General features: G+C 41.7%; 1 protein-coding gene across 11 annotated transcripts in view; it reads right to left on the bottom strand.

Annotated features, from left to right (window-relative positions):
• Positions 1-12,064, bottom strand: part of USP54 (ubiquitin specific peptidase 54) — a 121,951-nt gene that overhangs the window by 17,496 nt on the left and 92,391 nt on the right. For 8 of the 11 annotated variants that reach the window (XM_014538364.1, XM_014538365.1, XM_014538367.1 and 5 more), the window contains 5 exons: positions 10,711-10,835; positions 8,420-8,587; positions 5,887-6,021; positions 4,761-4,956; positions 1,556-2,952 (listed from right to left, as the gene is read on the bottom strand). In XM_014538364.1, coding sequence (XP_014393850.1) covers positions 1,556-2,952; positions 4,761-4,956; positions 5,887-6,021; positions 8,420-8,587; positions 10,711-10,835 — 2,021 coding nt within the window. The remainder of the gene's footprint in view (positions 1-1,555; positions 2,953-4,760; positions 4,957-5,886; positions 6,022-8,419; positions 8,588-10,710; positions 10,836-12,064) is intronic. The other 3 variants (XM_014538373.1, XM_014538369.1, XM_014538371.1) reach the window with 3 other exon arrangements.

Raw genomic sequence — 12,064 nt, 5'->3', positions numbered from 1 at the left:
TTTTTTCTTTTTTATTCTGGGCCAGCTTTAGCTCTGGCTCTAGCTCTGAGGCTTCCGCTGCTGGTTCTATAATCGAAACAATGTATAACTTTAGCTCTGAGATCCCGGCTGGCTGAAAGTGTTACAAAGTTTCAAACTGCCAGCTCAGAGGCCGGCAGCGCAGGCGGGGAACGTTGGCTTCCTCCTTCAATGAAGGAAGCAAGCCTCATGTTCGCTTTAAGCTGCCTGGCTGCCAGCCGCCATCTTGGCTGTCAGTTAATTTACATATCTCCCTGATTAGCCAATGGGAAGGGTAGCGGTCGTACGCCAATTACCATGTTTCTCTTTTATTAGTGTAGATAGATAGATAGATAGATAGATAGATAGATTGCAATGTAATTTTATGTGTTTATGATTATTAAGACACTTGACATTTGTTTATTCTTTCTCTATTACATTATACAGGAAGCTAACTAAGGCAGACTCCAGCTTTCCCTCATTCTTTAGAATCTTCTTATACTGTCCTGCCCCCATGTACCTGAGGGGGCACTTAAGAAATGTTATTGTAAAGTCTACACTAGGATGCACATCCTAAAAATGATATCAAATTTCATATTTATGTGATATCTTCCTACAGCTCCTTGGAGCATAATAGGTACTCATTGAACACTTGTTTGGCTGTAATTAAACATTGGTTGGCAGCATGTAAGGAACCCATACTATTATAGAAACTGCTAGGCCCGAGCTGAAGATAAAGTTCTCTGAGTTCAATTTCATAGAATCATACATATTTTAAGAGTTGGAAGGTATCTTAAAAAAAATCATTGAACTAATTTTCCCTTTTTATAGGTAAAAACCTGATACTGGGATATTAAGTGACTTGTCCAAATGTATACTGACAGTTAACGATAGTTCAGGCTTTGAAATTCTTAAGTTCATCAATCTAAGCTATAAATATTCTTCATTTACTCAATATCTAGAACTAAGTCTGTAATATGCATTTAAAGTATAGAATTCACACAGTAAAATCTCATGAAAAGTCAGCGAGCGGGTACCCTAAAGGCATACTACCTTGAAAATTCTAAACCTGATAGTTCCTGGAGGGATCAGGGAAGGTCTTGATATTGCTGGTTCAGTAAGATCTGATAATGCCCTTTGCAGACTTGACTCAACGGGCACATCCTCACTGCAAGTTGGATCTGGAAGCTGGATCTTGGGATTAATTTAGCTTCTAAGCCATGGAAGTCTCCCTCACCCATGTCACACCAGTTACTCTCAAAGACATATGTGCCATTCCTTAGCGTATATTGAAGAAGCTCTGGCATATACTCAATGGTCTCTCTCTTTAGAAGGAGGGAATGGGCCCATGAGTGATGATTCTGTCCCCATTCTTCACTCTAGCCAGAAAATATCTAGCCCTTGTCCTGAAGTCTTTACAAATAAAGTCAAAAGTTTTACAACCACCTCCTAAGCTGGGGATACTATTTGGACAGAACACCACCCCACCTCTGATCTTGTCCTCATGCTTTCAGCTTTTATATGTGCCCCAATCCCCCACCCCAGGTAGCACACTTACCTGTTTGGCTAGGTGGATGCCAGGCCACATCCTGCTGCCCCCATCCAGACCAGCCTGCTTGAGAAGCCTGAAGACTGGCCTGATAGAGAGACTCCAATTCTGAGGTCTCCTGCTCTGTATCTTGGTTCCAATGTGGATGAAAAAAGATGTGGTTTCTGTCTGGATAGGCTACACAAGTACGGGGATTTTTCAGGGAGGACTTCATTTCTGGCCCAGGGGCTCCATGTTTAAGCTGAGAATCAGAGAGCCTTGTGACATTCACCCAGGAATCCAAAGGCAAGGGAGTCCCCAAGTCAACATTGCTGCCCAATTCCTTAGGCCTAGCATCTCTTACTTGAGATGGCTTCCTTTGGTACATATCTGGCTCTGCCAACCTGGGTTGTCCTCCCCAAGAAGTTTCACCATTAGGTAGCCCAGAGTTCATTGCAAGGGAAGGATGATCAGGAGTTTCTTCCCGGGAAGGCAGTCTGTCCCTACCATCCACAGAGGGTTGCTGTTTAGCCCAAGGCCAATGGCCTTTCCGTTGACCTTGTGGGAAAGGAGGCTGAGAGTCAGAAGGAGAAGAGTTCTTCTTTCGACTATTTGGAAAACTTTTATCCTGGGAGCCTGTGCCATCCCTTGTGGTGGTGCCTTGCATCCTTTGGAACTGTTCTGTCAGAGAGCGAACAAGCCCCTTTGTGCCCGGAAACTCTGGCCTACAGGGCTCCTCACTGCTTCCGTCCACTTTTGACGTCAACAAAGTTGTGAGGCTGTTGGCTTGGAGGCATTGGTTAGTTTTCTGCACAGTATCAGGAGAGTGAAACACAGATGAGGAAGCAGCAGGCATTATAGGGTGGCAGGCTCTGTAAAGGGGGAGGCCAGGCTGAGCTGATGAACTTGCAGGACTACAGCTTAGGGTGTGTGCATCTCCTCTCTCACACCCAGCTGTTTCAGTTGGATGTGACCAAGGCATCACCTGGGATGAGCCAGAAGTATCCCTCTTTTCTTGAAATAGCTCTTCTTGATCAATGCCTCTTCCTTCTTGAGGGGGGAACCTGTTGCAGCTGCTGTTGTCATCCCTGTAGCCTTGCAGCTTACCCTCTTGTACATCCAATGGTTCCCAAGCATGATGAGAGTTCTTCTCAGTCCTCCCTGGTGTTTTAGGTAAGCCCTGCCTGTGGAACACAGAGGGGTCAATGCTATCTACCTCAACTGAATTAAGAAGGTTCGAGGCAGACCTACTGGGGGAATTATGCTGTGGGGCAGAGAGGGCAGATGACTCTGAGAACAGTGATGAGTGTGACTCATGGCAGGAAGCAGATGAGTAGACGAAAGAACTGGCCCCAAACTCTGTATTCGTGTAGGGTTCCAGTTGGGCCTCCCGGGTTAACAATACTTGGAGCGGGATAGGCTGTTCACTGAAATAAAGGGAGAGAGCCAGTTGTAAGCTGTCTTGATTGACAAGATCACTTACAAAAAAACTGTTCATTCAGTTCCAAGTTCTAGCTATCCACCGAGGGAATGGTGAAAATAAATGGAAAGACAAGCACAACTAAGTCAACAGTTCAGTGGCTCACAAGAGAAGGCACATGGTCTGCTCACACCCAATTAAATATTAATCCTCTTTATTACATGCCCTCACCAAAACTGCACTCAGTAATATTAAGTAAAGCCCTTGCCAATATTCTTTACTACCCACACAGTCCTATTCCAATCATATTTTACTTGCAAATTAAAAAAAAAAAATTGCTAGTCCCACATGCAGATGACCTGGGAAGTAAGCAAAACCTAGAAATCACTCATACCTGGAGTCCTAAGAGGCAGAACAGCCAAAAGAACCAAAAGGCCATAGTACAGGGTAATTTGGGTTCATGGGGTTACATAAAAATCAACCATTTCAAGTATGTTCTCATAATCTGAATTTGGTTGTATTACGTACCGAGATGTTTCCCCAAAGTAAGGTACTGTGACTGTCTTGGAATTTGGGAGTGGAAGTCAGGATTAACTGTATTTATTGGTTTCTTACTAATTGTTTTGTATTTCTGACCTAAAAATTGTGTTAGAAGAACTAAAATAAAACCTCAGTCACTCACATACATCAAGTGGCTTAAGTTTTCTGGAAAGAGTTTAGTTGCCTAAATTGCTTATATTCAAACATATCTGATCAGGCTCTCATAACAACATTCTGCTGGTGGAGTATACAATGAAAGAGTTACATTTAAATGACAATATGCTATAAACTTTTGTGGGTACAGTCACTCAGTTACTCTTACAATATTATAGAAAATATGATACTATATTTATATGAGAAGCCTAATGAAGTCAAATAGACCTACCTGGATTTGAATTCCACACTTTTACCACTTATTAGCTGAATAATACTGGGTACCTTACTTATCTTATCCTCTAAGTCTGATTTCTTTATTTATACAGTATCACTAAATAATAGTACCTTACTTACCTTATCCTCTATGTCTGATTTCTTTATTTATACAGTATCACTAAATAATAGTCCTTATCCTAAGTTTATTGTGAGAATTAAATACAATAAAACATAAAGTGTTTAAGCTTAGTGCCTGAGCACAGGCAGATGTCCAAAAAATGCTAGCTGCTTTTATAATGTTTATGTTCTGAAAACTACTCAGGTTTATTAACAGCCAATATTTACTTTTACTTAAATCTACCTATTCTGAGGAACAGCCAAATTCAAGGGCTAAAATGTGAGAACTACACTAATGGCCAGTCCTAACCATAGCAAAGCAAAACAAAGGAAATCTTCGTGTCACTTCTCTATGGTTTCATCAGAGCAAGAAAGACTCTTTTCTCTGCTTCCATGAGGGACAATAAGCCACTGAAATCCCAAAATAATTTACATGGCTGCTACTGCAACATGAAATGTAGCTTGGATTGCCATGTCTAAGAATGTCATACGTACAAATTTAATAATCATGTTACTACACAAATCCGGGGACAAATGCCCCCACAGGAAATACGAACAAATGGTCTATTTATTATGCTACATTTCCTACATCTTTCCAGGAACTATTAAGAAAAGAACCAGCAGTGGGATGAGCTTTCACTGTATGTCTGACCTAAGAGAAAAAGTTTTTTCAGAGGAGTCTTCTCTCCCCTGTAGTCGCCAAGACAATGAGAGCTCTGGCTATGGAGCACCCCTGGGCTCTTCCTCCCCTGGCAAACATGAACTACTGTGGTTCCCAGGCACTACCTTGTTGGCTGAGGGAGGGCCCCTGCCTGTGAGGGGAGGCAGGCTGAGGGCTGCGACGGCTGCTGCGATGATTGCTGCTGCTGCATGCGATCCTGCAGGCTCCGTGCTTTTCGAATACTGATTTGCAACTTCTTATCGACTAGGGCTCTGCTGTGCGTGCTAGAGCTGGCACCATGCAGGGCAAGTCTTAGTTTAGCTAAAATGCAAAAGAAAATATAGCAGAAACAGAACACAAAATACAAACAAAAATAAAAAGAATAAAATTGAACCAAAAATGAGCAAAGATATGCAGTAAAACTCAAAAGATGCAGCAGAAATGTAAGGCGTGGACCATGCATATGCTGTCAGGGCACAGAGCTGGCCCTGGCTATAAGGAACATTCGCAGAAGCCATGGAGGCTAAACAGGTTAATTCAAATTTTAAAAACAAACAAAAAGTTAAACTAAAATGAATTAGGAAGGTAAATCGGTGCTTCCATCTTAGAGGTTGCCACTCTTGTCCTTTGCAACTGATCTGTCCGACTCTGGTCTCCACACTCTGCTCCCAACTCCCCCTTCCTGGAGGCCAACAGCAGAAATAAGATCCACTCCTACCTGTGTCTTTACAGAACACAGCTTCTTGTGGGTCCCACTTACGAACCAGATACAATTTCTAAGCCTTAGTCCCTTGTTGTACCCTAATGGTGTGGCACACCAGAAAGGCAGGGGAAAAACATAAAGAACCAAATATGCAGTGCAAAGTCACAGGCCCGGGAAGTCGCAGTCAATTCATTCCTTCTTTCCTGCCATAAGCTGCACCTCACTAGTCAGTGACTAGAGAAAGAGCAAGCCAACCTCACATCTGAGGTCTAACTTATCCTGGGATAAGAAGGTAGGCCTGGCTGGGTGACTCATCTGTGGACTCCTGCTGAGATTATTCCAGTAAATAGCCATAGGCCACAGTGTCAATGCCTGGCACACTGACTAGTAGAACTCCGAAGGGCAAAGATAGCTAAAGGGCCTCTCACTTTGGGAGAATGAGTGAGGAGACATAAAAGCTGCTTTTATCCTACCTGAGTGGGACGACACTAATACCTGTTATGAAGTTAATCAAAAGTGCCATAGGCATAGTGGTTAGAGTTACTTACAGATGGCTTCGTTACAGAGAGCCAAGGCTGCAGCACAGTCTCCCTTCTGTTCCAGATGCAGTGACTCTTCAAATATTGAATCTGCCTCCTTCAGGGACCTCTCAAAGCCGTCACTCCTCCCTGAAAGGGCCAGCACTTTTCATTTTCATTACAATTGCTTCCAACTTTTCCTATGTACTGTTGTTTCCCTTCAATGCCCAGAGATCCCTGCTGCTGAGCCTTCGGTCTACCCTTATTCCAACTGTCCATTGCTATTAAGAATTCTCTGAAACACGTAGAACATCCATTTTTGCCTTAACTGACACCTTACCCAAGGCCATGAAAGAGGGTATGTCATTGTCCACCACATATTCCAACTCCAAGACCTCAAGGAAAGAATAAAGCACTGTCTAGAGCAGAAGGTAGATTCTTATGCCTGAATTGACCATCCTTTCCACAATCTTGCCAACCAGTATCAGAACACCCCAGATCTCCAAGAAACCTCAGCTGCTGTGTTAAGGCAAAAGTGGCTTCACTACTCTGAAAAGCCATCTGTTAACACTTCATTCCTACATCCTTTCTAAACACCCTCATCTGGAAGACCAGGACACCTCTTGGGCACAGGGAGTCTACAGTTCCTAACCTCAATATATCTGTTGAACTGCCTTTGTTGTTGGTTTGCATCCACATATCTTTCATCAGCACAGCTAAGTATTTACTTTTATCATGTCCTTGCTCACCAAACCTACCTCACAAGTTACATTCCCATACAGAGAGCATGAGCTATTCCTTCCTCCCCTGAAAGTGAATGCGTGCCAAAGCAGGTGCAGGAGAGTCCAAGTACAGAGCCAGATGAAAAAGCAAGAAAGTACTATAAGGGCAACTTCTGCAAAAGGTTCCTCAAGTTTAGGTACCCCTTTGCCTTCAATAACCATCGATTGGTAGTAAGCTGTAATATAAGTTCATCTACAATTGGGATTAGTGGTGAGTTTCCCCAAGCTCACACACACACACAAAAAAAATCAAAATGTCACTCATTTCTCCCATAATGTCTTAATCCTCCACTTACCTTTAGTTGGACGTGGAAAGAAAGGCTCTTCCACACCCCTAACGTTCACTCCCTAATTCACCATGGCTCTTGAAGAGTAATGGGAAGGTGGTGGAAGTAGCAAGTTGGTTCTGAAGAACTTAGCATTCAGGTTCTATGCCACCTCCAGAGACGTAATCCCCCGACCTCCAGGCCTGAATTCCTCATATTATTTGAAATCAACTGACTCTATTCAACCTTTATAATAACAGGTGGTGGCCACAGTCATTAAAGTTTTCTACAGAGATATAGGGAAACTATAGTTGACCAATCACTGTACTACATTTTAATTCGTATCCTCTAGAATCTTAGCACTCCATTTCTTGCTTTTTCAAAAGATACTGAACCAAAGTGTATGGAAAATTGAAAATGAAATATAGCCAGAGGGATTCCATCTCAACTTTAATGTACTTACTACCCTACAGACAAAGGGAGGTAAAAAGGCAAGGGAGGGAGATGAAAAGGCTCCTCTTTCAAAAGCAGCATAAACCTGAGATCCAATGCAATACATCTTGAGGATAAACAGGAAGAAAAGACTATCCTTAGGGATAGCTAAGGCATGAGGAATTTAAAACTGATAAATACAATGCCTTGGTAAATAAAAGTCAACAATTGACTTAAATCAAAAGACTGCAAGATTACAGGAGAAAAGTGGCCCCCAAATTAGCCCAGGAAGCTTCTCTAAGTAAAAAGAGGAAAGTGATCAACAGAAAGCAGCCACCCAAAATAGCATTGACTCCTATTCTTTATGCTGGTTTAGCACAATTTGTTACATCCAGGAATTCTGAATAATGAGAATAATACATTCATTTTATTAAAAAATACACAACAGAGATATAGGTTTCAGGGCCTAAATAGATAGCTCAGCTTTTTTGAACTCCTGTTTTGAAGGTTAGTCTGACCTTGTACAAAGTGACATCCTAAAGCAATGGAAGGAAAAAAGTGACAGATGTGGGGCAGTTAAGAAATTTAAGTAAAGCACATGAAAATCATATGAGATTGGGAAATGGATCATCAGAGGACCAGAAGGCAATCAGGTTCTATGTTCCTAGAACCTGTTTGGTAGATTGACTTCCCTAGAACTCCGGTGGGAAATCCTGAAGGTATGTTTCTGCCCAGCAAGTAGAATTCTCTGGTCAGTGTGGCTTGCACACTGCCCTTTCCTGCTGTCTGAACTGTGACTAGTTTTATTTACACCTTCTATAGATGTTCATGGGAAATATTTTTCACAAACAATATACTATCTCTAATCTATAAGCCTTAAATAGATGGGCCCCAAAGCAGTGCCTGTCTCCAATCAAGAGGCCTGTTACCTCCTATTTTAACTAGTTCTCATGAAAATGGCGGAATTAAAATAAAATATAACTTTGCTAATAAAATGAAGACAGGAAATTTATGAGCTTGAATATTTTTTCTTCCCTCTCTCGCTGTCCCCATCACCAATAATCTAATGCTCACAACAATTACCCTGATTCTGCAGTTCATCCAAGTCCATAAAGCGGCTGGGATGAGGGTTAAACCCTTTAGCTGCCTCTAATTCCTTCTCTTGTTTCTTTCGAAGTTCCTGTTCCTGGGCCCTCCTGGCCACCTCTTCCTGCAATTCATCCAGTTCACTTTTGGCAGGTGTCTCCCCACCTGGAATGCAAGCAAGGGAGAAGGGAAGTTACCACATTTCCATAACCAAGACTAAACCTCTGCAGCAGGTACAGCCACTGTACTGCTTTTCCCTTGGAACTCTTAGCTCCATGTGAAATTCATGTTTTGACTACTGCTTTCCATATCAGATTCAGTGTGAGACCTGGGCTGTGAATAATAATAATCCTATATAATAAAAGGGTAATATGCCAATTGACTGAATGACGGAACAACTGGTCGTTATGATGTGCACTGATCACCAGGGGGCAGATGCTTAATGCAGGAGCTACCCCTGGCGGTCAGGGCGCTCCCACAGGGGAGCGCTGCTCAGCCAGAGGTCAGGGTGACAGTTGGCGAGCACAGCGGTGCTGCAGCGGCGGTGGAGGGAGCCTTTCCTGCCTCTGCGGCAGTCCGACATCCCCCAAGGCTCCTGGACTGCAAAAGGACGCAGGCCGGGCTAAGGCTGCACCCCCTCAGTGCATGAATGTCGTGCACCGGGTCTCTAGTAATAATAATAAAAAACATTTATTGAGTGTTTTGTAACAACATGACAACTAACATTTGTTGAGCATTTACTATAAAAGTGCACAGTTTTAAGCACTTTTACATATAGTATTCCATTTAATTCTCACAACAAACTATGAGGTAAATACTATTACTGCCCACATTTTAGGAATGAAGAAACTAAGTCAAAAAGAGGGTAAATAATTGCCCAAGGTAACACAGATGGTAAATGGTAGAGCTGAATTCAAGTCAAGCAAGTCAAATTCATAATCCATGCTCTTAACCATTAGGGAGCATTCTCTACCACATGCTGTCACTGATACATTGGGAAGCTTCTAGCAAGTCAATCCCGCATCCTTACTTTCTACCTTCTCTTTAATGAGTTTGTAAAATGTCCACAGTAGTAAAAATTTAATTTTATCAGTGTTCATAGATCTAAAGGATGTTCATATTTAGTGAAAAATCAAAATAACAGATTAATAGCTATAGTATGACTTCATTTTATTTTTTTAAGAAACAGTAGTAATAAACTTAATTATATACTTATATTAGCATAGAGAAAGATGTAGAGAGATATATACCATAATCATAACACTGGCACCCTGAATTTGTAAAGGCAATGGGCAGGTTACTGAATCGTTGGATCAATTTTACTTATGTAATTTTTTACAAGAGTGATCAGGCCTAGCTGGTTTGGCTCAGTGGGAAGAGCGTTGGCCTATTGGCCTGAAGGGTCCCGGGTTCAATTCCAGTCAAGGGCACATGCCTGGGTTGCAGACTCAATCCGCAATAGGGGTCATGCAGGAGGCAGCCAATCAATGATTCTTTCTCATCACTGATGTCTCTTTCTCTCTCCTTCTTCCTTCCTCATTTGGACTGGGTCCCTATTTAAGTGGAATATGCACTAGAAGTATACGTGTGTTGTGAGAGAAATGTAAAGAGGAGCTAAAACCTATGATTACCTCAAATCTCTATCTGAAACTCCAGTATTCCCTTATCTTCAGATTTTGACTTGTTAAAATGCTAGTTACTCTTAGAGAAAGCATATTTTAAACTATTTTCAGTCACTTATATTTAATATGAGGGAGTCACATCATTCCTTCAGAGCTTGTTTTGAGGAAGAGGGAGTATGAGGAAACAAGGCAACTCAAGAAGGAAAAACAGAACAAGGGTACTGCACAGGGTATGGAGGCAGGGGTAAGGGTAGGTTTGACCTACTTATTTCTCAGTTTTGTCCACAGTCTACATGTCCCCCTGTGTTATCTCAATTCATAGTACTAAACAATAAGAAATACATTCCCAAGAGGCTGCCTCTACACCAAGGAAAGCCCTAGACTTTTCTTCTGCGGAATGCGGATGCTACTGACACTATTCACCAAATTTCTGTTCCTTCTTGCTCCCACAAGGGGTCTTTCCAAGGTAGAAAGAAACAATCAGGCCAGTTGTGATAAACCAAAAATAGATCATCCAAAGCAGCTCAGATGCCTTCACATTTACATTCTGATGGAATACTCAAAGTGAAACTGTCCTCTAATTTCATATGCTCTCAGGTAAGGCTGTTTCCCAAATAAAATTGGCAGACAAATCAAGTCCTCCAAATCCATTGTCCTTTTGCTTACCTGATAGGGGCTGATTCCTTGTCCAGACACTCCTGGAGTCCGCCTCCAGGATGCTACTGCTGTGAGATTTTGGGATGTGACGCCAGGAAGGTGCCAACCCAGCTGATCTCTTAGCACTTGGATCCCTTCAAAAGAGAAACTAGAGTCTAGTGAAAGCAGTAGAAGAGTGATAACTAGCAACATTCTTAGGACAAAATTCCCTCAAAAAACCAACAAATTATTGAATTAGTGTAATTAAAGTATCTGCTAAACTATTTCTGAAAAAAAAGAAATACTCACTCATTCCCCATCTTATTTCACCTCAATCACATTTTATGCATCTAGCACAAACCTTATTTAATGAATTAATAAACATATGCTCTAATATGGATTGCCTTCTTCTTTCTTATTCCTTTGTAACATATTCTCATGAGTAAAACTGAACAAGGTCCGCCTAGCTGGTGTGACTCAGTGGTTGGGTGTTGACCTATGAACCAGGAGATTGTGGTTCAATTCCTGGTCAGTGCATATGCCCGGATTGTGGGCTTGATCCCTAGTGTGGAGCATGCAGGAGGCAACCGATCAATGATTCTCTCTCATCATTGATGTTTCTATCTCTCTATCCCTCTCTCTTCCTCTTTTCAATCAATAAATATATATTTAAAATATATATATAAATATATATGTGTGTGTGTGTGACATGATAGTGTATATAGAAAACCCTAAAGACTCCACCAAAAAACTATTACATTTAATAAATTTGCCAAAGTATCAGGGTACAAAATTAATATTCAGAAATCGGTAGCATTTTATACACCAATAATGAATTTTTAGAAAGAGAAACCAAGAAAACAATCCAATTACCATTGCAACAACAATGAAAATAAGGTACACCTAGGAATAAACTTAACCAAGGAGGTAAAAGACCTGCACTCGGAAAATTATAGGTCACTAAAAAAAGAAATAGAGGAAGATATAAACAAGTGGACTCATATACTGTTTTCATGGATTAGAAGAATCAACATCATTAAAATGTCCATGCTACCCAAAGTAATCTATAGATTCAAAGCAATCCCTATTAAAATACCAATGGTATATTTCACAGATCTAGAACAAACACTCCAAAAATTTATATGGAACAAAAAATGCCCCGTATTTGATTTTTTACAGAGAGGAAGGGAGAGGGACGGAGAGCCAGAAACATTGATGAGAGAGAAACATCGATTCAGCTGCCTCCTGCACACTCCCCACTGGGGATGTGCCTGCAACCAAGGCACATGCCCTTGACCAGAATCGAACCTGGGACCCCTCAGTCCGCAGGCCGACGCTCTATCCACTGAGCCAAACTGGTTAGGGCTAGCCTCAGCATTCTTGA

The sequence above is a fragment of the Myotis brandtii genome, unplaced genomic scaffold (assembly GCF_000412655.1).
Source record: "Myotis brandtii unplaced genomic scaffold, ASM41265v1 scaffold190, whole genome shotgun sequence".
Taxonomy (NCBI): Eukaryota; Metazoa; Chordata; class Mammalia; order Chiroptera; family Vespertilionidae; genus Myotis; species Myotis brandtii.
Note: the sequence above shows the minus strand (reverse complement) of the source record. Positions and strands in the feature narration are given on the sequence as shown.